This window comes from Tetrahymena thermophila (assembly GCF_000189635.1).
Source record: "Tetrahymena thermophila SB210 genomic scaffold scf_8254650, whole genome shotgun sequence".
Lineage (NCBI taxonomy): Eukaryota > Ciliophora > Oligohymenophorea > Hymenostomatida > Tetrahymenidae > Tetrahymena > Tetrahymena thermophila.
The window spans coordinates 1-26,651 of NW_002476418.1; the positions used below are offsets into that span (position 1 = coordinate 1).

Below are 26,651 nucleotides of genomic sequence, written 5' to 3' on the forward strand. Positions count from 1 at the left end.
TATGAAAAGAGAATAAATCAATAAATAAGTAGGAAGACTGATTTATTTATTTATTTTTTTACAATGTTAGAAATTAAATAAGAATATTTAAAAAAGAAAATCATTAATATTTTGTAATTCATCAAAATTATTAATTTCTGATAATAATTAATTAATTAATTAATAATCAAAAAAATATAAATGGGAAATAAAAAAAAAAAAATGGAGTAATAGAATAACTCTTCAAATATTCTATAAGATGTAACCATCATTATTAATTTTATTTATTATTATAAAACCTTTTTTTTAAATAAATAGTTAATGAAATCTAACTTAGAAACTCTAACTCATATTGACTTACAGTTATAGTAAGAAATATATAATTATATTTACTAATTAAATTTTTAATCATACATTTTTCAATATAATATTTTTTTTAACAAAAATAAATATTTTAAAGCTTTTTCTCATTTTAGTAATTTACAAAATTAAGAATATATAAAATCTCATATATTTCATTCAATCATTTATTCATAAATTAAATTTTTTTGTTATTATTTATAAAATAAATAGAAATTGTACTCTTAGTTATTAATAAATTGTATAACTTAACAATACTTTAGTAAAATGTTAAAAATTAGAATCTTTAGTACTAAATTAAAAGTAATAATTTAATTTTATTATCTTAAATATCATAATTTCTTTTTGCTACCAATCTAACATGTAGTAAGGAAACTATTTCAGATGATTAGATAAATTAATTATTTGCTTAATATTCTTGCATAAATGATTATGTTGAAACTGATAAAAATATGAGGTAAATACATTTTTTGTTAATAAATCTTAACATAGCCAACAAATTGAATAATAAATTATAACATGATCTTATATCCTAGTTATTTTTACAGTTTATAAAAGGCTAAAAGTTTGAATCTTGCCTTTAAAATTATGATAAATAAAATATTAATTATTATCTTTTTATTAATTTAATAATTTAAATTAATTAAAATAGTTTTAATTTTATTTTATATTTATAGCAATGATTAAATATATGTCCAAATTTAGTTTTTCAAAAGTATTTTTTACTTTGGATATGGAGATATTCAAGAACCTAGGTAAAATAGAAATAATGCTATTTATTTAATTGATTTATTTTTAAAGATTAAATGAAATTGAAGGTTAAGGAAATATTCTATTAGAAGAAACTATGAGCAATCTAATTAATCTCAACAGTTTATAGCTAAATTTAGAGTACACTTTTTTTAATTTATTTTTTTTTTTAATTAAGTTCATCTTTCAATACTCATTACATTTTTCATTATATAAACTAAATCACCCAAATTTCTCGTTTAAAATATTTGAACGAAAATCGAGAAATTAAAAAGATTTTGATAGAATGAAGGAAAAACTTGAATTTCTAGTCAAAATACCCCTAATATTGTCTGAATTTTCAAGAAATACCCTAAATTCTGCATATTTATTTCTTAATTTTTGATAATTTGTAACTTTTTAAGAAATTTTCTAATCCTCACTTCGGAGTTAGTCTTTACCTTAATTCGATGAAGAGGATTCGCGTGTGAAGCTACGGTATATTAAATAATATTTTACAATAAAAGTGGGAATTTAATTGGAGATGAAGGTGCAGCTTCGATTTGCACATTATTACGTAAATGCAAAACACTTACTAACTTAAATATGTAGCTTTGGTAATTTTATTTTAATAAAATTATACATATTCAGCTATATTTATTGTATTGCTTTAAAATCAAATAAATTATTTATTAAAAATATCTATTTTAAAAGGAAAAATAAAATGGGTGACAGAGGGATATCGAGTATTGCAGAAGGAATTAGTTGTTGCGCTAAACTCACAACTTTAACTTTATATGCAGTGTACATTTTATTGATTATTGTTTAAAAATTAAAAAAATATTTTTTAATATAATTTTATACCTAATTGCAAATAAAAACATAAAAAAGTGCAAATTTATTTGGAAAAGAAGGTGCATTTTCTATAAGTAGAACATTAAGTAGCTGCAAAATGTTGACTCATCTAGATATTGACCTCTCGTAACTAATAAATTTTTTTTTTAAGGATAAATTTAAATTAATTGTAGACAATTTAATAATTTTTTTAATCTATTAAATCCTTAAATATTTTTTAAGTTGTCAATAATTAGAATTTATATTTCGTTTTATGTTTTATTAGTAATAATTAAATTGGAGAAGAAGGAACATCAGCTATTTGTATGGCATTAGGTAGCTGTAAATTACTTAAGAATTTAAAATTGGTGTTACGGTAATTTTGATTTTACATTTTTTAAAAATTGAAAATATTTTTATTTTTTATATTTTTAGTAGTTTTTAAAATGTTTTAAATTATCAATTAAAGAAAATATTATAAATTTATTTATTTTATAGCATATCATTTTTTATTATAAAAGTAAAAATTAAATTGGGGATGAAGGAGGATATTCTTTAGGAATAGCATTAAGTAACTTACACTTACTTATTAATTTAAAATTATGTCTAAGGTAATTTTAATTTTACAATTTTGATAATCAAAAACAACTTAATTCAATTATTATTTTTGAGATTAGTTTAAAATTTGTAAGTAATTTGATTTACTTTATTTGAAAAGGGAAAATTAAATATGTGATGAAGGAGCATTAAACGTTGGTTTAGGTTTAAGTAAATGTAATCAACTTTAGAATTTACATATTGAAATGGAGTAAATATCTCTTTTTATTATTTAAAAAGATGAAATAATTTATTTTTATTCAAATTAAATTTAAAAAATTTTAATTTTATTAGTTTTTATTGGTTTATGTATTTATTATTTTTGTTAATAATAGATTTAATTAAATTGGAAATGATGGAGCTTCTGCTATTGCTAGTGCTATTGGTAAATGCAAATCCCTTACTAATCTCTAATTTTTGATTTAGTAACATAAAATTTATTTTTTAATTAAATTCTAAAATAAATTTAAATAATTAATTAAACTATTTATTTATTTGAAAAGTGGAAATTAAATTGGAGATTATGGAGCATTAAATATAGGATTAGGTTTGAGTAAATGCACTCAACTTACAAATTTACAACTTGGGATATGGTAAATTTATTTCATTTATAACTTTAAAAAAAAATTATGTAAAATTTTTTCATTTAAACTGAATTAATAAACTTAAAATCTATAAAATATCTTACATTTTTAATTAAACATGATTTGAATTAATAAAAGGTAAAATTAAATTGGGGATGATGGAGCTTCTGCCATTGGTAAAGCACTTGGTAACTGCAAATTCCTTACTAATCTCAACTTTTAAATTTGGTAAAATTATTTTTTATTTATTTATTGATAACTTAAAATAGTTTAAATTATTTTTTTATTTTGATTTCAATTTCAAATCAAATTTAAATAATCAGTAAATTGATTTATTTTGTTTGAAAAGGAAAAATAAAATCGGTGATAAAGGAGCATAAGATATTGGAATAGGTTTGAGTAACTGCACTCAACTTACAAATTTACAATTTGGGATATCGTAAATTTATTTCATTTATAATTAAAAAAAATTATATCAAAGTTTTTAATTTTCAATTAAAAATAACTTAAAATTTATAAAATGTCTTATATTTTTAATTAAACATGATTTTCATTTATAAAAGCTAAAATTAAATTGGGGATGATGGAGCTTCTGCTATTGGTAAAGCACTTGGTAACTGCAAATTCCTTACTAATCTCAACTTTTAAATTTGGTAAAATTATTTTATATTTATTTATTGATAACTTAAAAAGTTTAAATTATTTTTTATTTTGATTTAAATTTCAAAACAAATTTAAATAGTTAATAAATTGATTTATTTTATATGAATAGGGAAAATAAAATCGGTGATAAAGGAGCATAAGATATTGGAATAGGTTTGAGTAACTGCACTCAACTTACAAATTTACAATTTGGGATAGGGTAAATTTATTTTATTTATAACTTTTAAAAAAAATTATGCAAAGTTTTTAATTTAAGCTGAATTAAAAAAACTTAAAATTTATAAAATCTTAAATTTTTAATTAAACGCGATTTGCATTTGTAAAAGCTAAAATTAAATTGGGTATGATGGAGCTTCTACTATCGGTAAAGCACTTGGTAACTGCAAATTCCTTACTAATCTCCACATTTCAATTTGGTAAAATTATTTTATATTTATTTATTGATAATTTAAAAAAGTTTAAATTATTTTCTTATTTTATTTGAAAAGGGGAAATAAAATCATTGATAAAGGAGCATAAAATATTGGATTAGGCTTGAGTAACTGCACTTAACTTATAAATTTAGAATTTGGGATATGGTAAATTTATTTTATTTATAACTTTTTAAAAAAATTATGTTGAAAATTTTAAATTTAAACTGAATTAAAAAAACTTAAAATTTATAAATTTTAAATTAAAATGATTTGCATTTATAAAAGCTAAAATTAAATTGGGGATGATGGAGCTTCTGCCATTGGTAAAGCACTTGGTAACTGCAAATTCCTTACTAATCTCAACTTTTCAATTTGGTAAAATTATTTTATATTTATTTATTGATAACTTAAAAAGTTTAAATTATTTTTTATTTTGATTTAAATTTCAAAACAAATTTAAATAGTTAATAAATTGATTTATTTTATATGAATAGGGAAAATAAAATCGGTGATAAAGGAGCATAAGATATTGGAATAGGTTTGAGTAACTGCACTCAACTTACAAATTTACAATTTGGGATATCGTAAATTTATTTCATTTATAATTAAAAAAAAATTATATCAAAGTTTTTAATTTTCAATTAAAAATAACTTAAAATTTATAAAATCTTAAATTTTTAATTAAACGCGATTTGCATTTGTAAAAGCTAAAATTAAATTGGGGATGATGGAGCTTCTGCTATTGGTAATGCACTTGGTAACTGCAAGTTCCTTACTAATCTCTACTTTTCAATTTGGTAAAATTATTTTATATTTATTTATTGATAACTTAAAAAGTTTAAATTATTTTTTATTTTGATTTAAATTTCAAAACAAATTTAAATAGTTAATAAATTGATTTATTTTATATGAATAGGGAAAATAAAATCGGTGATAAAGGAGCATAAGATATTGGAATAGGTTTGAGTAACTGCACTCAACTTACAAATTTACAATTTGGGATATCGTAAATTTATTTCATTTATAATTAAAAAAAAATTATATCAAAGTTTTTAATTTTCAATTAAAAATAACTTAAAATTTATAAAATGTCTTATATTTTTAATTAAACATGATTTGCATTTATAAAAGCTAAAATTAAATTGGGGATGATGGAGCTTCTGCTATTGGTAAAGCACTTGGTAACTGCAAGTTCCTTACTAATCTCTACTTTTCAATTTGGTAAAATTATTTTATATTTATTTATTGATAACTTAAAAAGTTTAAATTATTTTTTATTTTGATTTAAATTTCAAAACAAATTTAAATAGTTAATAAATTGATTTATTTTATATGAATAGGGAAAATAAAATCGGTGATAAAGGAGCATAAGATATTGGAATAGGTTTGAGTAACTGCACTCAACTTACAAATTTACAATTTGGGATAGAGTAAATTTATTTTATTTATAACTTTTAAAAAAAATTATGCAAAGTTTTTAATTTAAGCTGAATTAAAAAAACTTAAAATTTATAAAATCTTAAATTTTTAATTAAACGCGATTTGCATTTGTAAAAGCTAAAATTAAATTGGGGATGATGGAGCTTCTGCTATTGGTAATGCACTTGGTAACTGCAAGTTCCTTACTAATCTCCACTTTTCAATTTGGTAAAATTATTTTATATTTATTTATTGATAACTTAAAAAGTTTAAATTATTTTTTATTTTGATTTAAATTTCAAAACAAATTTAAATAGTTAATAAATTGATTTATTTTATATGAATAGGGAAAATAAAATCGGTGATAAAGGAGCATAAGATATTGGAATAGGTTTGAGTAACTGCACTCAACTTACAAATTTACAATTTGGGATAGGGTAAATTTATTTTATTTATAACTTTTAAAAAAAATTATGCAAAGTTTTTAATTTAAGCTGAATTAAAAAAACTTAAAATTTATAAAATCTTAAATTTTTAATTAAACGCGATTTGCATTTGTAAAAGCTAAAATTAAATTGGGGATGATGGAGCTTCTACTATCGGTAAAGCACTTGGTAACTGCAAATTCCTTACTAATCTCCACATTTCAATTTGGTAAAATTATTTTATATTTATTTATTGATAATTTAAAAAAGTTTAAATTATTTTCTTATTTTATTTGAAAAGGGGAAATAAAATCATTGATAAAGGAGCATAAAATATTGGATTAGGCTTGAGTAACTGCACTTAAATTATAAATTTAGAATTTGGTTTAAGGTAAATTTATCTAATTTATAACTTTTTAAAAAAATTATGTTGAAAATTTTAAATTTAAACTGATTTAAAAAAACTTAAAATTTATAAATTTTAAATTAACATGATTTGCATTTATAAAAGCTAAAATTAAATTGGGGATGATGGAGCTTCTGCTATTGGTAAAGCACTTGGTAACTGCAAATTCCTTACTAATCTCAACTTTTAAATTTGGTAAAATTATTTAATATTTATTTCTTGATAAATAACTTAAAAAGTTTAAATTATTTTTTATTTTGATTTAAATTTCAAAACAAATTTAAATAGTTAATAAATTGATTTATTTTATATGAATAGGGAAAATAAAATCGGTGATAAAGGAGCATAAGATATTGGAATAGGTTTGAGTAACTGCACTCAGCTTACAAATTTACAATTTGGGATATGGTAAATTTATTTCATTTATAACTTTTAAAAAAAATTATGTAAAAGTTTTTAAATAAACTGAATTAAAAATATTTTTAATTTATAAAATGTCTTAAATTTCTAATTAAAATTCATTTGCATTTACAAAAGCAAAAATTAAATTGGGGATGATGGAGCTTCTGCTATTGGTAAAGCACTTGGTAACTGCAAATTCCTTACTAATCTCCAATTTTCAATTTGGTAAAATTATTTTTATATATTTATTGATAAATAACTTAAAAAAGTTTATATTATTTTTTTTTTTATTTAAATTTAAAATTAATAAATTTAAATAGTTAATAAATTGATTTATTTTGTTTGAAAAGGGGAAATAAAATCGGTGATAAAGGAGCATAAGATATTGGAATAGGTTTGAGTAACTGCACTCAACTTACAAATTTAGAATTTGGGATATGGTAAATTTATTTTATTTATAACTTTTAAAAAAAATTATTTAAAAGTATTTAATTTAAACTGATTTTAAAAAAGCTTAAAATTTATAAAATGTCTTAAACTTTTAATTAAACACGATTTTCATTTATAAAAGCTAAAATTAAATTGGAGATGATGGAGCTTCTACTATTATTAAAGCACTCGATAACTTCAAATTCCTTACTAATCTCCACTTTTCAATAGAGTAAAATTATTTTATATTTATTTATTGATAACTAAAAAAGTTGAAATTATTTTTTTTATTTTGATTTAAATTTCAAAACAAATTTAAATAATCAGTAAAATGATTTATTTTATTTAAAAAGGAACAATAAAATCAGTAATAAAGAATCATAAAATATTGGATTATGTTTGAGTAAAATCACTTAACTTACAAATTTAGTTTTTAGCTCAGAGTAAATTTCATTTATTATTTTAAAAATAAAATCATTTTAAGGTTTTTAAGATGTTATTTAAAATATCTTTATTTTATAAGTAATAATGAAGCATTTCTAAAATCCAAAGAAATTATCAACTGTAAAAATATAAAGTTGTTGAATCTATCTATAAAGTAAATACATTTTTTTGTTTAAAAATAGATAATTTTAAGTAAAATTATTTATTTATCTAAACAATAAATTTATATTTATTAAAAGAGAATTGTCTGAAGAAAAAAAAAGAAAAATCAAAAGATTAGCTTAAAATATAAAAAGATTAGTCAAATTAAATATAGATTGAATTTATATTTATTTATTAATAGTAAATAAAAATTATTGAATATAAAAATTGTAAAATGAGTATATTTTTTATTTAATTCCATTTTTTGGAAAAAACAACTGAAAAATATAATAATTTAATAAAAATTAAAACAAATAAATAAAATGTTTTATATATTATGGTTTATTTAATGTTGGAAACTACATAAATTCAAACCGATTTCTATTTGTGTTATTAACTCTATATTATCATAAAATACTAGCAAGCTAAAAATTTTTAGTAAAAGATAAGATTATAATAAATAAATTATACTTTCTTTTTTTCTATTTTATTTATCAATAAATAAATTTAAATTAATTAGTTTTATATTATGAGTTTTTTTCTGAACAGATTTTTAAAGTTAGAAGTAACCTTCTATATTTATTTTTTTGATCATCAAATAGTATAATTTCTCTCCTGCTTAAAAAAAATAAATAAATAATAGTATTTACTAAGGTAATAATTAAAAATCATGACTGTTAGATAGTTTTAGATATTTGATTAACTATTTTGTTTTGGATTTTTAATTTAAATAACAAATTTAATTATTTTCTGCTCGTTAATAATAGGGATACCGAATTTGAAATTTGTTAATTATTAATAATTAAAAATGTAAGAATAGACAGATATACAATAAGCTATAGAAATATTTCAATTAAAAAAAGCAAATAAGAATGATTAAATATTTTAAATTTATCTTTCATTTTCTTTTTATCATTCATTTACTTACTACTGTAAAACCAAAATAAAACATATCATATTTTAATACTATCAAGCTAAAATAAGTGTGTAAAGATAATAATGTAATCTTTCTTTTTTCTATTTTATTTATTAATAAATAAATTTAAATTGTTAAATTTAACAAAGTGATAACTTTTTTTCTGAACAAATTTAATTAGCTAGCAGTAAATTTTTTAATTTATTTCTCTGATCAGCAAATTTAACAATTTATTTTTGTAACATTTAAATAAAAAACAGTATTATACTAAAATAGTAATTAAATAAATTAATTCTACCCCCTAAAAGAACACATTAAAATGAAAATTTTAATATTGATTCTTCTTATTAGCTTCTGCTATGCTTAAGTTAACCTTAGAAGTGGTTAATAAATGAATACTTTAAGTTAATGTTAAAAACCTTGTCTTTTATAGAAAGATAAGCTTTTGAAAGGTGCTGCTATTGGATATCCTGCAAACGTTAACAATGATGATAAATATATAGACATTTCAGGCATTTACGAAAATGATAAGCTTTATTTGTGCTGCGACTAATAGAGAACCTTTGATTTCTTGGATGGCTTGATAGTCCCTGATTTTGTAAATGTAAAAAGCTTAAATTTAGATGATTTAAATCAGATTGAAGTCAATATTAGAAAAGAAGAAAACCCTAATTAATTTAAAATTTAAATTAATCATCGTTTGTTTTTAGAGAGTAGCTCTTTAAGTTTCATCAAACAGATAGCCATAGGCAAATATGACTACTGTCTTATAAAAAATTGACCCTAATTCATGCCAAAAATCTTTACAAGTTGGGATGGTATTTTCTTGAATCTCGGTAAAACAGTTGTAACATCAATGTATCTTGGATGTGAATCTTCCTTAAATATCTATCTCTCAACAAGCAAAAATTATACTAAAGAAGAAATTACCAATATTTACTGGTAGCATATTTAGAATAATACACTTTTAACTCTTTGCAAAAACTTTGAGGGCTGTGAATATGCAGGAAAGAGTGGTTGGACAAGAGGAGTTTAACTTTTAGGAGATGATTAAAGCTTTTAAATGTTCTTAAGAAGCATAGGCTTATAAAATTACACATATTTAACCCCATTAAAAGAATTTAACATCTAAAATGATATAACAGTCATAAATTCTTATAATCTCTTTAATCAAGAATCTTCAAGTACTTAGGAATGTAGTTTAAAGCAGTGGAATTACAAATATAATCAATCTTAACTTACATCCTGAGGAAAAAGTATCATAATAATAGGAATAAATAATTTTATATAAATAAAATTAAAAATAATTTTTTTTAAAATGCTATAAAATAAAATATATATAAATATATAATTACATATAAAATATTGAATATGATTTTTTTTAATACCTTCAAATTATTTGGCAGATAACATTTATTTATGATAGAATACTTCTGCAAATAGAAGCTTCTCAATTTAAGCATAAAAAATTAAAAAAGTTTTTAAAATGTTTGTTATTTTATTGATTTAATATAATATATTACATAAAAAAATATTTTTTGTAATAATGGTGTCAAAGTTAAAATTCTAAAGAATTATACCTCAAAAAACATAAAAAATTGTAATTTTATACAGGTTTAAATTCCAGTATTTACAATATATATCTTTTTATAAAAAGAGAAAATAAGGAGACTGATTTATTAATATATTTTTTAGAATGGTACAAATTAAATAAGAATATTTAAAAAGAAAGTCAATAATATTTCGTAATTAATCAAAATTATTAATTTCTGGTAATAATTAATAATCAAAGAAAATTAATGGTAAATAAATAAAAAAAAATGGAGTAATAGAATAACTCTTTAAATATTCTATAAGATGTATCCATCATTATTAATTTTATTTATTATTATAAAACCTTTTTTTAAATAAATAGTTAATGAAATCTAACTTAGAAACTCAAACTCATATTGACTTACAGTTAAAGTAAGGAGAAAAAAATTTATTAATAAAATTTTTGTCATATATTTTTCAATCTTATACTTTTTTTTATAAAAAAAATATTTTAAAGCTTTTTCTCATTTTAGTAATTTACAAAATTAAGAAAATATAAAATCTCATATATTTCATTCAATCATTTATTCATAAATTAAATTTTTTTGTTATTATTTATAAAATAAATAGAAATTGTACTCTTAGTTAAAAACAAATTGATTAACTTAACAATACTTTAGTAAAATGTTAAAAGTTAGAATCTTTAGTATTAAATCTAAAGTAATAATTTAACTTTATTATCTTAAATATCATAATTTCTTTTTGCTACAAATTTAACATGTAGTAAGGAAAATATTTCAGATGAGAAGATAAATTAATTATTTGCTTAATATTCTTACCTAAAGGATTATGTTGAAACTGATAATAATATGAGGTAAATACAATTTTTTTGTTAATAAATCTTAAAATAACCAACAAATTGTTTAATAAATTATAACATTATCTTATATATAACTTTTTACAATTAATAAAAAGCTGAAAGTTTGAATTTTGCTTTTAAAATTATGATAAATAAAATATTAAATTTATCTTTTTCTTAATTTAATAATTTAATTTATGACAATAAATTTCCCATAATTTCGGTTCTGTTAAATGTCGATTGAGATGCTGTTCGGTTCTGTTAATTTAAATTTTCTGAAATTTAAAATAATAATTTTATGTAAAGATATTTTTAAAAAATGAATACATTAAATATAAATTCTCTTTATTTAATTAAACATTTTTATAATTAATCTTTTATTAGAGTAATTAATTCACAAATTAAGATTTAAGACGAAATCTTTTTTCATTTATTAGATATCATGCTTTAGAAAAAATATATTCACTTGGAAAATTTGAAGCTTTTAAACTCAAATAGTTACACAAGCAACATATTTTCTCAATATTAGTCATTGGTAAAATAAACCCAAACTAATTACATATTCAATTTTTCCTCTTTTTAGATATTATTGTTCTTTATTAATTTAATCAAATAAATAGATTAGGAACAAAAAAATAAGCAAATATTTCTCAAAAAGACTTCAGCTAAATTTAATTAAGTAATATAAATATATAACATATTATATAGCAAAATACCGTACAAAAATATAGTGGTTGGCATGCCACTTTTATGAAATAGATTTTTTAGTTATTTATAAATTTTAAATTTATTTTTTATTTTTATTTAAATAAAATTGGTAGAGACAAATTTTTTACAGTATTTTGGATTTAATATAATTTTATTTTTTTTAAATATATATCAAGAGTCTTATTGAAATAATTCAATTTTTTCTAATTACTAATGTAAAAAGCAAAATAAAATATATCATAAAATACTAGCAAGCTAAAACATTTTAGTAAAGATAAGATTTTTATATGATGAGTTTTTTTCTGAATAGATTTTTATAGTTAGAAGTAACCTTCTTTATTTATTTTTTTTGATTAGTAAATAAAATAATTTGTCGATTGCTGATAAGAAAAAGAAAAAAAAAATAGTATTTACTAAGATAATAATTAAATATCCTGACTTTTAGACAGTTGATTAGTAATTTTGCTTTGGATTTTTAATTTAAATAACAAATTTAATTATTTTCTGCTCGTTAATAATAGGGATATGAAATTGAAATTTGTTAATTATTAATAATTAAAAATGTAAGAATAGACAGAAACACAATAAGCTATAGAAATATTTCAATTAAAAAAAGCAAATAAGAATGATTAAATATTCTAAATTTACTTTTCTTTTTCTTTTTATCATTCATTTACTTACTACTGTAAAACCAAAATAAAACATATAATATTTTAATACTATCAAGCTAAAATAATTGTGTAAAGATAATAATGTAAAATTTCTTTTTTTCTATTTTATTTATTAATAAATAAATTTAAATTGTTAAATGTAACAAATGATAACTTTTTTTTCTGAACAAATTTAATTAGTCAGCAGAATATTTTTTAATTTATTTCTCTGATCAGCAAATTTAACAATTTATTTTTCTAACATTTAAATAAAAAACAGTATTATACTAAAATAGTAATTAAATAAATTAATACTACTCCCTATAAGAACAAATTAAAATGAAAACTTTAATATTGACTCTTCTTATTAGCTTCTGCTATGCTTAAGTTAACCTTAGAAGTGGTTACTAAATGAATACTTTAAGTTAATGTTAAAAACCTTGTTTTTTATAGAAAGATAAGCTTTTTAAAGGTGCTGCTATTGGATTTCCCGCATATAGTAACAAAGGATATTATTATACATAATCAACCATTTACGAAAATGACATGCTTTATTTGTGCTGTGACTAATAGAGAACCTTTGATTTCTTGGATGGCCTGATAGTCCCTGATTTTGTAGATGTAAAAAAATTAAATCTAGATGATTTAAATCAGATAGAAGTCAGCATTAGAAAAGAAGACAACCCTAATTAATTTAAAATTTAAATTAGTCATCATTTTTAGAGAGTAGCCTTTTAAGTTTCATCAAACAGATAACCATATGCAAATATGACTACTGTTTTATAAAAAATTGACCCTAATTCATGCCCTTAACCAAAATTCAGTGCAAATTGGAATAATATTTACTTGAATCTTGGTGTAAATGTTATAACATCGATGTATATTGGAGGTGAATTTGACATAAATTTCTATCTCTCAACAAGCAAAGATTATACTAAAGAAGAAATTACCAATATTTACTGGTAGCATATTTAGAATAATACAATTTAAAGTCTTTGTAAATACTTTGAGGGCTGTGAATATGTATCTAGCGATGGTTGGACAAGAGGAATTGAGTTTTTACGAGTTGATTAAAGCTTTTAAATGTTCTTAAAAAGCATAGACATATAAAATTACGAATATTAAAAACCATCAAAAGAATTTAACATCTAAAATGATATAACAGTCTTGAATTCTTATTATCTCTTTAATGAAGAATCTTCGAGTTTTTAGGAATGTAGTTTAAAGCAATGGAAATAATATAAGGATAGGTTTTACTCTACATACTGAAGAAAAAATAAATATCACAATGATAGAAATAAATAATTTTATATAAATAAAATGAAAAATAATTTTTTTAAATGCTTTTAAATAAAATATATATAAATATATAATTACATATAATATGAAATATGATTATTTTTAATACCTTCAAATTAATTAGAGATAAAATTTATTTATGATAGAGCACTTCTGCAAATAGAAGTTTCTCAATTTAAGCATAAAAAACTAAAGAATTAGTTAAATGTTTGTTATTTTATTGATTGAATATAATATATTACATAAAAAAATATTTTTTGTAATAATGGTGTCAAAGTTAAAATTCTAAAGAATTATTTTTTAATGTGCTAAAATATTTTAGTACCTAATTCAGTAAAAAGTAGTAATATAAATACATAAATAAATATATATATTGGTTTGAACATAAATGAGAAAGATATTTGTTCTTTTAGGTTTTTGATGAATTTGAATTTTTTTGATGAGAAAAAAGTTTTTATTTATTTTATTTAGCTGGTCAATAAATGAGAAAGATATTCTTTTATTTATACTTTTAATGAATTTATTTGGATTTTTTGATGTGAAAAACGTATCTTTATTATTTTATTTGATTTTTAAATATTAACTATTCACACTTTTCAATAAAAAATTCATTAAATTAGATAAAAAAGAAGTAAAATTCATAAGTAAAGCTCAAAATAAATGATTAGATTTCTATAAAAATAAAAATCTTTTTATAGATTAATGCAACAACAACCAAGCATTTTAATTGCGAAACCATGGTCTAATAATATTTTCAAAATAAATTAGCAGTTACCATATCAATTAAATTTTAAAATTAACTAATTTTAATATTCTACTTAATCCGACAATTTTTATGAGCTTGAATACTTATAAAAGTATGAAATTCATCCATCCGATTAAATAGACTCTTAAATGCTAATGGATAAATTTCAAAATAAGATAAAAAAAGTTAAAGATTTAACATAGGTAGTGACTATTTGCTAATATTACGCTGCATTGTTTAGAGCTAGAATGGAATTAGATATGGCACTTTAAGTAAAATCTTACCAAATGCAGTAAATTCAACTAATGCAGATAAATATTCTATACCTTACATATAAATTATAGCAGATGGAATTTTATTTTATCTCAGGAGATTTGATAGAAGTAAAAAGAATAGCTGATTAAATGTATGAAGATTATAAAGAATCTCTAAATCATTAGCTTGATCTTTAAAATATTAGACTTCTGATTAACGCAGCAGAGAAAATGTGTTTTACTAATTAGTTTGAAAGAGGGGTAGATTTGATATTAATAACTATTAAACATCTTGAAAAGATGTAAGATAAATCAGAAGCTATAAAAGATTTATCTAAAGCATAATTGCTGTGCGCTGCTGGCTATTTCGCACTAAAAGAATACAAAATTGCTGCAAAATACTCAGAAATGTCTTATCAAGCTAATAAATCAACTGATTAACCACTTTTTATAGCCTGTGTTAGCTATAAGAAGCTTGGAGATTATGATAAAGTAGAAGAAATTTCCTAAATATTAAAGGGCAAAATTTCAGAAGATACGTTAAAAAATATTGAAAAAAGTTTCAAAGCATTTAAATATATGTTTATCTATACAAATGTCTATTAAAAATAGGTTGATTAAATTCTAAAATCAGAAGCACAATTAGATTAAGAGGATAAAAATAGTGGAAGGAAAATTATTAATTTGAAGAATGAAGTAGATAGAATTTCAAATTATATGAAAAATAGAAATTATGAAGAAGGAATTAAGTTTTATACTAAAATTTTGTAATAACTGGATCCTAAATTTGACTTTTTTAAGAAGTTATAAGTAATGGATTTAATCTCAAAATTTTATTTTAAACAAAAATAATTCAGCAAAGCTTTAGAAATACTTTTAGATATACATTAATAGCTCCTTGAAAAAAGAAACTATTTAATAATTAATGATTTTATCACTTATGATAATTTTACTTTTATATTTGCAAACTATTTAGAAAATAAAGATTATGATAAAGCTGCTTAGTGGTTTAAAAAATGTCATTCATTTTTGTTGTTAAATGGTTACTTCACAGAATTTGATAATCAAAGATGTCTATTTATCCTCCATTATATTCAGTGTTTGTTCAATATAGAGAATTTTGATGAAGCTCTTGAATACACTAAGCTTTTTGAAAGATATTTAGATTAATTTTAATAAGAAAAATAATACATTGAATTGTATAATTAATTGATAAATGCAAGGATCTCAATTTTAGATAAATGCTAAAATCAAGAAATGATTTAAAAAGAGTTAGAAAAATACTACTAATTTTTATTGCCAATAAAGAACTAAGAAATTTAATAATTCTATTTGTGCATAACCAATTTAATAAGAACTTTTTAAAAAACAAACAATAATGAGGGTTTAGTAAAATATGGTTTGGAATACCTTAAAGTAAGACCTTAGTTTGAAAAAGAAGAGGACTTTCTTCACTAGAGATGCATAGTCTATTATTAATTGATATTAAATTGTATGAATACTGGATAATTCGAGTTAGCTAATAAGTTGATTGTTGAATCCTAATCATGCTTTTTAAAATAAAAAGATTATTTATATCTTTACCATATTCTCCTCTTTTAGATAGTCTTGGATATAAATTTTAATAAGTATGAGTGTGTTGATAATAGTATCAGGAATGCAGAAAATTTTCTTTCTTAATACTTTGTAGGGCATTAAAATGAAAAAGAAATGAGAGCTTTAGGATATTAAGCTATATCATCTGCTTACTTTAAATTAAGAGACTACCAAAAGAGCTTTGAATATATTGAAAAGTATGTTTCTTTAGGCTGCTCTTCTTAATAAGATAAGGAGAAATAAAAGGTATTAATTGATAATCTTTTAAAAATCGAAGAATTTAAGGAAAAAACAGAAAATATGATATCATAATATGGCCTTAACAAGGAATCAAAATAATGAATGACTTGTCAAATCAGTTATTTAAAAAATTAGTTCAAGACAAATTTTATAATAATTAAAAATAGAACTACCAAATAAAAATTAATTTTTAATGATATTAGGATTTTTAACTTGCTTTTATTGAGAAAAAAATTTCTATAAATTTAATTATTTTTAAAAATAAATAGATAAAATAATCAAAACATAGTTAAGATTTTGTCTTTCTTTTTAAATATTTTGTGGAATTTATTTTTATGTTTCTTATTTTGATTTGGCATTAGCCATATCCTAATCTTAAATTTGTTGGCTAGCCGGCTTAGAGCAATTTTAACTTTTGTTTATATTATTTTTCACATTATAAGAATGATAATATAGCACTTCCAGTTATGAAATTCTAGTGATAAAGTAAGAATTGAAAACCTGTATTTGTTATACTTTTGATTAATAATTTAATTAAATAATTTTATTTTACTTTTTATAAAAAAATCTTTATTTTCTGATTTTTATTAAAAATATATAATTACAGATATTATATTTTTAATTTATAATATGCTTCATTATTTTAAAAGAAAATATTGATTATTTAATTATCAAATATGAATGAAAATGTAAAAAACTCTAATTAAAAAATTTTTTAACAATTTTTTTAAAAATTCAATCAAAAATTAATACAAAATTTATTTTTTTTCAATAATATATATAAAGATAAAATTTTGAGAATTATTTGTAAAAAATTTCCTTTAACTCCTATTTTAAGTTGCTGAGTTTTGAAATTTATTCTCAAAGATATGTTTCTTGAGAGTTTTGTAAGTAAATTTTAAACATCTAAAATTAAATAAAATCCTGAAAAAACTAAATCCTTAATTTATTTAATTTTTAGAAGTCATTTTTGGCTTTTAAATAATAATAGGTTTTTATGAATAGATTATTAAGAAGTAGCCTTTACTTTATATAGTAGTTTATTTGGATATAAAAATCGTTTTTTATTGCTTAATTATGTAAAAATAATTTAAACTAAAAAAACTGATGATCTCATTAGATAAATATGGGCGGAGTCATAAAGAATATAATTTTATTTTATAATTAGATGCTATTTAATTATTTTATTTAAAATTTTATTAATTTGTTTAAAAATTAATATTTTTTGTTTTCAAATTTTTAAACTGAAAAAAGTGTTTTATATTATTTTAAACCTAATTCAGTAAAAATTAGTAATAAAAATACATAAATACATTTAGTTTTTACATAAATGAGAAAGATATTTGCTCTTTTAAGTTTTGAATGAATTTGAATTTTTTTGATGAGAAAAAAGTTTTTATTTATTTAGCTGAAACCTAAATTAAAAGATGTTTGTCCTTTTAAGTAATGAATGAATTTGAATTTTTTGATGAGAAAAATGCTTCTTATTTATTTTATTTAGCTGGTCAATAAATGAGAAAGATATTCTTTTATTTATGTTTTAATGAATTTATTTAGATTTTTTGATAAGAAAAACATATCTTTATTATTTTATTGGCTTTTTAAATATTCACTATTAAAATTTTGGTTTAAATAATTCATTAAATTAGATTAAAAAAAAAAGAGAGTAGATAAAAAAGAAGTAAAATTCATAAGTAAAGCTCAAAATAAATGATTAAATTTCTATAAAAATAAAAATCTTTTTATAGATTTATGCAACAACCAAGCATTTTAATTGCGAAACCATGGTCTAATAATATTTTCAAAATAAATTAGAAGTTACCATATCAATTAAATTTTAAAATTAACTAATTTTAATATTCTACTTAATCCGACAACTTTTATGAGCTTGAATACTTATAAAAGTATGAAATTCATCCATCAGATTAAATAGACTCTTAAATGCTAATAGATAAATTTCAAAATAAGATAAAAAAAGCTAAAGATTTATAATAGGTATTGACTATTTGCTAATATTACGCTGCAGTATTTAGAGCTAGAATGGAATTAGATAAGACACTACAAGTATTATCTTACCAAATGGAGCAAATTCAACTTATGTAGAGATATGATATATATGGTGAATATAAATAATAGCAGATGAAATATTGTTTTATCGCAGGAGATTTTATAGAGGTAAAAATAATAGCTGATAAAATGTATGAAGATTTCAAATAATCTCTAAATGATTAACTTAATCTTTAACAGATTAAAGGTATCATTGATTTAGCAGATCAGTTATATCTTTCTAATTAGTATGAAAGAGGGGTAGACATGATATTAATAGCTATTAAACATCTTGAAAAGATATAAGATAAATCAGTAGCTGCAAAAGATTTATCTTAAGCGTATTTACTCTGCGCTGTTGGCTATTTAACACTAAAAGAATACGAAATTGCTGCAAAATACTCAGAAATGTCTTACCAGGCTAATAAATCAACTTATTAATCACTTAAAACAGCCTATGTAAGCTATAAGAAGCTTGGATTATAAGATAAAGCAGAAGAAATTTACTAAATATTAAAAGGCAAAATTTCAGAAGATTAGTTAAAAGAAATTGAAAAAAATTACGCAGTATTTAAATAAATGTTTAATTTTACAGATATTTATTAATAATAGGCTGATTAAATCCTAAAAGCAGAAGCACAATTAGATTAAGAGGATAAAAATAGTGGAAGGAAAATTATTTTTAATTTGGATGGTGAAGCAGATAGAATTTCTAACTATTTCAAAAATAGAAATTATGAAGAAGGAATTAAGTTTTATACAAACATTTTGGGATAATTGGATCCTAAATTTGACTTTTTTAGGAAGTTATAAGTAATGAGTTTAATCTCATAATTTCATGTATAACAAAAATAATTCAGCAAAGCTTTAGAAATATTTTTAGATATTCACTAATAACTTCTTGAAAAAAGAAACTATTTAATAATTAATGATTTTATCACTTCAAATAATCTTAATTCTATATGTGCTCTCTACTCATTTAATAAAGATTATTACATTGCTGCTTAGTGGTATAAAATATATCATTCTTTTATGTTAATAAATCGTTACTATACAAAATTTGATTATCAAAGATGTCTATCAATGTTCTATTATATTAACTGTTTATTCAATACAAAGGATTTTGATCAAGCTCTTGAATACTCTAAGTTTGTTGAAAGATATTTAGATTAATTTTAGCAAGAAGAATAATATGTTGAAATGTATTAATAGTTGATAAATTTAAGGATGAATATTTTATCATAACTTTAAGATCATGAAATGATTTAGAAAGAATTAGAAAAATTCTACTAGTTTTTATTGCCAATAAAGAACTAAGAAAGTCACTAATTCTACGTTTGCCTAATGAATTTGATAAATTTATTTTTAAAAACAAATAATAATTAAGGCTTAGTAAAATATGGTTAGGAATACCTTAAAGTAAGACTTTAATTTGAAAAAGAAGATGATTTTCTTCACAACACATGCAATGTCTATTTTAGATTGATATTTAATTATATGAATTCTAAATAATTCGAGTTAGCTAATAAGTTGATTGTTGAATCCTAATCATATTTTTTAAAATAAAAAGATTATTCATCTCTTTACAAAATTCACCTCTTTTAGATATCTTTGGATATACATTTTAATAAGTATGAGTGTGTTGATAATAGTATCAAGAATGCAGAAAATATTCTTTCTTAATATTTTGTAGGGCATTAAGATGAAAAGGAAATGAGATCTTTAGGATATTTTGCTATATCATCTTCTTATTTATAAATAAGAGACTATCAGAGAAGCTTTGAATATTTTGAAAAGTTAGTGTCTTTACGCTACTCTTCTTAAAAATGTAAGGAAAATTAAAAGTATTTAATTGATAATCTTTTAAAAATCGAAGGATTTAAGGAAAAAACAGAAAATATGATATAATAATATGGCCTTAATAACGAATCAAAATAATGACTTGTCAGATGAGTTTATTTTAAAAATAAGTTAAAGAAAAAATTTGAAATATTTAAAAATAGAATCACCAATTAAAATTTTATTAATACTTTATTTAATAATATTAGGGTTTCTACATTACTTTTAATCAGAAAAAAATTCGTACAAATTTAATTATTTACCAAAACAAATTAATAAATAGTAAGATTTTTCTTGTTATAATAATTTGTGGATTTTATTTTTATGTTACTTATTGTGTCTTGGGATAAGCTAAATCTCAATTTTGTTATCTTAGAACTATTTTAGCTATTGCTTATATTCATTTATCGCATTATAACGAAATGATATATTAATGTAATTCTTTTTTATTATTATTTTTATATAAAAGCTCACTACTTAAATTAATAAATCACTACTAAAAAATAGTTTTATTTAATATTTTTAATTTATTTAATTTAAATAAATTTATCATTTTTTCTGTTTTAATTTTTTATTTAATATAAATCTAATATTTGAAACTTTTTCAGAGAAATATTTTTATTTTTTGTTCAATTGTTAATTTGAAAGTAACAGTATTTTTCACTTATATACATACATGAGACTTTAACTGATATCATAAAAATTACAGAAAAAAATATATTTTATAAAGAATTATTACTTTATTGTATAATATTAAATTAATTACATCATATAGATAATAATTGAAATTTTTTAGCTTTTTAAATTTAATTCAATTATTAATTTTCCAGTAGCATAATCTTAACTATATACATAAGACTTTAAAAGATAGGATAAAATTTACTGATAAAATATATTTTATTTAGACTTATTACTTTAAAATATGATATTTAATTTAATCAAATAATATACAATTACATCATAATAGATAACAATTTTTCAACTTTATTAAAACTTTTCTTTGAAGCTGCTTTAATACTTTTTGAATATGAATACTGAGAAAGTAAGTATTTTCATATGGGTATGAAAGATATGTAGATCAGTATACTTCAAAGACAACACTTTTAAAAAGTAAATATAATTGTCTTTTTAGTAATTACTGTTACTGATAAGTTTAATTACTTTGGTAGATTTAAATTACTTGGAGGGATTATCTTTGAATAGAAATATCCTTAAATCATACAGATGATAAGCTATACTCAACATATTTATTCAATTTACCAGAAAAATATTAATTACTTATATGAGCTAATTTAAGGAACCTAACATTTTTTGCAAGGTAAAAATCTTTAGGAAATCATGATTTTTTAGCATCTATTGATAAATTATCATTTTTTTTTCTTTTAAATCTAAATAATAAATTTTTAAATAATTTTTTTTTTCTTCTTTTAATGATAGAAATGGTAAGATATTTTATTAAAATAATTATTATTTTGAAAGGTATGATTAATTTATTCATTTTTACATTAATAACTCATTTTTAGGAAAAATAGATATTTTAAAGATATTAAGTCTATACAGTTTTTATAAATTAGCAAATTTTTTTAGTCTATTATTAAAATAAAAATAAATTAGATCACATTAAATATAGTTATTATTAAAGAATATTAATGACGCATGTAATTATTATTTGGAAAATGATAGTATGAACAAAAAAAACATTGGAATTAAATATTTAAAATTTTAAATAAATTTAGTGATAATGCACTTTAAATTTATATAAAATTTATAAATTTAGAAATGATGATTTTTACTTTTCATTTAATTCAAGAAGATATCAAATTTTTATTAAAGCTATTTATTAATTATTTTAATTAATGTTTAAATAAAAAATATTTTTAATTCATAGTTTTTTGATTTATTTAATTTTACTTAATTTTTACTTAAAATTATTTATTTGACTTTATTTCAAAATCTTTAATTTTTATTAATTGAATTTAAATATATAATTAAAGAATGATAATTTGTTAGACAATATTCTTTTATTTTTACTGAGTTATTTATTAATCAATATATATACAATATATTTGAGAAATTCATTTATATATATAGAGCTATTAAAGATATTATTTATATAAATTGATGGTTTATAATTGTTATGTGATCTTTAATATATATTATTGCGCTTAAGCTGTACTCTTTATAAATTCATTCTTTATTTAAATGAGGAATGGGAGAAATTATTTATTTATTTATTTATTTTTTGATATTCGCTGATAAGAGGACTTATAAAGAATTCGATTTGCAAACTTAGAAAAGCTATAAATTTAAGAAGAATAATATTTCTTACTTATAATTAATTAATTTTAAATAAAAAAGAAAAAATATAGTTTAGAAAAAAAGATAAGATTTTAGTTGTTTCTCTTCTCTAAAAGATATTTAATAAATTAATTAAAGAGATCGATCAATAGTTTAATTAAGATCAAACAAAAGCATAAAATAAATAGTAAATAAAGCGTTTAGAAAAATATTTTTGGAATGAGTGATTAATAAGTGTAGGAATAGGACTATTAATATAACGAAGAAAATCAAGAGGTGAATCATGATTAAGGTACTTATTTTTATAAGATTTAATCTATTTATCACATTTGTCTTTTTTTGTTTTTGAATCTATCTTGCTTTATCTAAATAATATTTTTAAAATTTAGAATAAGAGCATAGGGGTGATGGATCTAATTTAAATTTTGATGAGGAAAACAATTAGTAGGATTAAGTAGCAGAAGAAGGTGGTGAGATGGAGTTGGAATAGCATCAAGATTTGAACGAAGAGCATTAGCAAAATGAATAAATTGAACACAATCAAGATCATTAATAATATGATGAAGGCAATTATGAACATTAAGAACAAGGAGAAGGATAAGAAATGCATCATCAAGAAAACTAAGAAGACTAAATGCAAGAAGGCGGAGAATAGCTAATGGAATAATAAAATGAAAATTACCATTAATAGGAAGGTTAAGAAGAGGAATAAGAATAGTAGTACTAATAAGAGTAGGAGGATTAGATTCAAGATGAAAATGAAGAGTAGAATTATGATGGTAATGAAGAGCTTTAGTAAGAACAAGTAGAATAGCAAGAAGAGTAAAATCAAGGTATATATATTACGTTAACTTGCTGAATTAGTTTATTTATTAAAGCAATTTTTGTAAATTTAAGGTGATGAAAATTAAGAGCAATAATAACATGAGGAGGATGAGCAAAAATTGGAATATCAAAACGAAGATCAACAACATTAAGAGTAATAAGAAGGAGAACAAGAAAATTAGGATGATGTCTAATTCTAAAATGATCAAAACGAAGGATACGAATAAATAGAAGTTAAGGAAGATGAAAACAAAATTGAAGAAGAATAAGAATAAGAATACAACCAAGAAATGAAGAATGAAGAAGAAGATGAATAATAATAGGATCAAAACTAAGAATAAGTTAGCTAATCTTAGTAAAATCATATGGAGCATTTAGAATAATAGCAAGAGCATTAATAACAAAAGGAAGAGGAGGAATAATATTAGCAGTAGCAAGAAGCCAACGAAAACTAGTAGTTATAACACCAATAATAATTTGAATAATAAAAGCAAGAAGCTAAGTATGAAGAGCCATCTGAACCTGTCAAAATGCTCTCTCCAGAGGAATTAAACAACATTTTTAATGAATTTAAAGCTTCTATTCGCAATTACTTAGTTGATAAAGTTGTTGACATATTGAGTATAGATTGATTTTTACTATTTACTAGAATTCTTAAAAGATTAAATTTTATTTTAAAACAGAAAAGTACTAGAAAATTTATAACATTGCTAATAAGGTAGACACTTAAACTAGATAAATCAGTACCTACATAGCTGCTAACTTAGCAACCGACGAATAGACTTATAACATGCTCAAAACCTTAATTGATTATGGTACTTTATTCACTTTTAGCCTTATTTTTCTATTTAAATCTTCTTCAATATTTTTAAAGTGTTTAAAAGAAAAAATAAAAAAATAGACAATGAAATTAAAATAGATTTTTCTTTTTTTTAAAAAAATTAAACAAAATAAAGTTTCTTAAACAATGAATTTAAAATGCTTTTTTTTCATAAAAAATTTCTAGATTTTAAATAATAGCAATTTATTATGACCAATAAACTGAAAAATTAATATTTTTTAACTTAGCTTTTTTTTTGAATGCAACTCAAGCAAATTTAATTTATTCATTTTATTGAATCTCTTGTTAATAAATTTTAAATTAAAAACATAGGCGCTAATCCTTTGTTTAGAGATTAATTAAAGGAATCAGTTTTGTTCTATATAGCTAAAGATGGTAAAATGAAATCCTTCTAGCTCCTTATGGAACATGGCGCTCAACCCAACGAAGAGGATTCCAACGGATAAACCCCTCTTTTCTTTGCTTCTAGAGATAATAGAATTGAAATGGTTAAAGAATTAATTAGATGTGGAGCTGATGCTTTCCATACTGATAAAATTTGCAGCTAAACTGCTCTTTTCTACGCTGCCAGAGAAGGAAATAACGAAATTTGTAACATTTTGATAACTAATGGATGCAAAGTTAACCACTAAGATTCCACTAAGAAGAATGCTGTTTTCTTCGCTAGGAGAAACAACAAAAAAGATACTGTAGAACTTTTGTAAGAATACATGAATAAAATAAAAAATGAAGAATAAAAAGCTAAAGAAATTCCCCCTAAGAAAGTTACAAAAGGCGCAGTCAAAGAAATAGCACCTCCTAACCCAGTTGCTGAGCCTACTTCTCAATCGGCTGAGTAATTGATGTCTTTTGATTAAAAATCTATAGGTAATTTAATTATAATTTGAATAAGTAGCTTTTTGAACTTACAAAATATTTAAATTTATAAGATAAAAAGAATGATTCAAAGCAAAGAAACAGAAAGTCAAACAAGGATTAAGCCAAAATGTCTTATAAGTTAGTTTATACAGATGAAAATGGGTAATAAAGAGAATTATCAAGAGCAGAATATTTAGAGTTCAAAGCAAAATATCCTCAAATTACAAAGATTATTGAGCACGCAGACGAAATGATTAATGAAGACGTTTATGGAAAGGAAAAAGATAGTTGGGAAAAAGTTGCTAAGAAAGTTTTATAAGCAATTTCTAAAGTTAAAGGTTGCTATTTATTCCAACAACCTGTAGATGTTGTTCGTTATAAAATTGATGATTATTATGACATAGTTAAAAAGCCAATGGATTTCGGTACAATTAAGGTATGAATTTTAATAATTTAATATTATTTTTTAAATCACATATTTAAATAATTTAATAGAATAAATTAAACACAAATGTGTATGAAAATTGCAAGTAGTACTTAGAAGATATGGAATTGTAATTTAGTTTTTATTGATGTGAATAAATATATATTATTAAAACGCATATAATAGGGTCTTCTATAACTGTATTTTATATAATGGATCTGACTCAGAAGTTGGCAGAGTTTGTCTCAACGTTAAATAAGAATTTAAGAAATAGTGCCTATTATTTGACATTTACCAATATCTCTCTCCAGACCAATGTAAGCACTTAAATTATTTTTGTTTTTTGAAAAATGTAATACAAAATACTTATCTCAGTAGAATTGCTTTATTTTATTAAAACATTTTTTCATTTTTAATTTCTAAAAATGATTTTAATGCTTTTTATTATTTATTTTATAAACAAAATAACTAAATTACATTTTCAATTTAGTTAAAAACAAACTACTTTTTTATTTATTTTTCAATGATAAAAATTCAATAACATAAATTTAACATAAAAAAATGTATTTAATTTGATGGTAAAATTTATTTTGAATAACAGAAGAAGGATATGGAAATGAGATGAATGACAGAGATTAATTACAATTAGCTCAATAAGGATAAGGATAACAAATTTCTCATTATAATGATCAACAATAAATGTAAAGCTAATAAAATGTTGAAGAATAAGAAGGAAATAATAACCAATAGCACATTAGTTAATCCTATAATTAAGAATCTTAAAATGATATGGGATATAATTAAGGTGAACAATCTAACAGTAATTAGTAAATGAGCTCACAATATTGAAAAAGATTTCATTAATTTTGAAATAAATGCTAAGAATACAATAAAA

General features: G+C 20.7%; 8 protein-coding genes across 8 annotated transcripts; all 8 read left to right on the forward strand. All coding sequences in view use genetic code 6, as the record gives it.

The window, feature by feature from the left end:
- Nucleotides 1–180: 180 nt before the first annotated feature.
- TTHERM_000073129 (translation initiation factor eIF-5A family protein) lies at nucleotides 181–8,222 on the forward strand (the record flags this gene model as incomplete). Its single annotated transcript, XM_012797539.1, has 30 exons — nucleotides 181–240; nucleotides 298–347; nucleotides 553–642; nucleotides 707–796; nucleotides 1,017–1,094; nucleotides 1,141–1,230; nucleotides 1,596–1,685; nucleotides 1,783–1,872; nucleotides 1,960–2,049; nucleotides 2,189–2,278; nucleotides 2,424–2,513; nucleotides 2,621–2,710; nucleotides 2,835–2,924; nucleotides 3,003–3,092; nucleotides 3,222–3,311; nucleotides 3,433–3,522; nucleotides 3,647–3,736; nucleotides 3,856–3,945; nucleotides 4,073–4,162; nucleotides 4,235–4,324; nucleotides 4,445–4,534; nucleotides 4,654–4,743; nucleotides 4,867–4,956; nucleotides 5,926–6,015; nucleotides 6,143–6,232; nucleotides 7,162–7,251; nucleotides 7,383–7,472; nucleotides 7,594–7,683; nucleotides 7,764–7,838; nucleotides 7,924–8,222. 30 exons carry the CDS (start codon nucleotides 181–183, stop codon nucleotides 8,003–8,005), a joined length of 2,595 nt encoding a protein of 864 aa, XP_012652993.1. The 3' UTR covers nucleotides 8,006–8,222.
- Nucleotides 8,223–9,132: 910 nt separating this feature from the next.
- On the forward strand, nucleotides 9,133–9,522 carry TTHERM_00073130 (hypothetical protein; the record flags this gene model as incomplete). The annotated part of the gene is made up of 1 exon (XM_001015552.2): nucleotides 9,133–9,522. The coding sequence occupies one exon, from the start codon at nucleotides 9,133–9,135 to the stop codon at nucleotides 9,520–9,522; it is 390 nt and encodes a 129-aa protein (XP_001015552.2).
- Nucleotides 9,523–9,597: 75 nt separating this feature from the next.
- Nucleotides 9,598–9,990, forward strand: TTHERM_00073140 (hypothetical protein; the record flags this gene model as incomplete). Its single annotated transcript, XM_001015553.1, has 1 exon — nucleotides 9,598–9,990. One exon carries the CDS (start codon nucleotides 9,598–9,600, stop codon nucleotides 9,988–9,990), a length of 393 nt encoding a protein of 130 aa, XP_001015553.1.
- A 297-nt stretch (nucleotides 9,991–10,287) lies between these two features.
- On the forward strand, nucleotides 10,288–12,470 carry TTHERM_000073142 (hypothetical protein; the record flags this gene model as incomplete). Its single annotated transcript, XM_012797540.1, has 10 exons — nucleotides 10,288–10,341; nucleotides 10,409–10,600; nucleotides 10,657–10,706; nucleotides 10,905–10,994; nucleotides 11,059–11,148; nucleotides 11,571–11,668; nucleotides 11,754–11,866; nucleotides 12,065–12,297; nucleotides 12,363–12,404; nucleotides 12,458–12,470. 10 exons carry the CDS (start codon nucleotides 10,288–10,290, stop codon nucleotides 12,468–12,470), a joined length of 975 nt encoding a protein of 324 aa, XP_012652994.1.
- Nucleotides 12,471–12,806: 336 nt separating this feature from the next.
- On the forward strand, nucleotides 12,807–13,760 carry TTHERM_00073150 (hypothetical protein; the record flags this gene model as incomplete). The annotated part of the gene is made up of 1 exon (XM_001015554.2): nucleotides 12,807–13,760. Exon 1 carries the CDS (start codon nucleotides 12,831–12,833, stop codon nucleotides 13,758–13,760), a length of 930 nt encoding a protein of 309 aa, XP_001015554.1. The 5' UTR covers nucleotides 12,807–12,830.
- A 1,122-nt stretch (nucleotides 13,761–14,882) lies between these two features.
- TTHERM_00073160 (hypothetical protein) lies at nucleotides 14,883–16,727 on the forward strand (the record flags this gene model as incomplete). Its single annotated transcript, XM_001015555.2, has 1 exon — nucleotides 14,883–16,727. The coding sequence occupies one exon, from the start codon at nucleotides 14,883–14,885 to the stop codon at nucleotides 16,725–16,727; it is 1,845 nt and encodes a 614-aa protein (XP_001015555.2).
- Nucleotides 16,728–18,665: 1,938 nt separating this feature from the next.
- Nucleotides 18,666–20,612, forward strand: TTHERM_000073161 (hypothetical protein; the record flags this gene model as incomplete). The annotated part of the gene is made up of 2 exons (XM_012797541.1): nucleotides 18,666–19,484; nucleotides 19,791–20,612. 2 exons carry the CDS (start codon nucleotides 18,666–18,668, stop codon nucleotides 20,610–20,612), a joined length of 1,641 nt encoding a protein of 546 aa, XP_012652995.1.
- A 2,247-nt stretch (nucleotides 20,613–22,859) lies between these two features.
- TTHERM_00073170 (bromodomain domain protein) lies at nucleotides 22,860–26,605 on the forward strand (the record flags this gene model as incomplete). The annotated part of the gene is made up of 9 exons (XM_001015556.2): nucleotides 22,860–23,100; nucleotides 23,198–23,641; nucleotides 23,706–24,254; nucleotides 24,317–24,448; nucleotides 24,787–25,341; nucleotides 25,404–25,768; nucleotides 25,828–25,886; nucleotides 25,943–26,073; nucleotides 26,358–26,605. The coding sequence occupies exons 1-9, from the start codon at nucleotides 23,028–23,030 to the stop codon at nucleotides 26,603–26,605; spliced, it is 2,556 nt and encodes an 851-aa protein (XP_001015556.2). The 5' UTR covers nucleotides 22,860–23,027.
- Nucleotides 26,606–26,651: the final 46 nt, after the last annotated feature.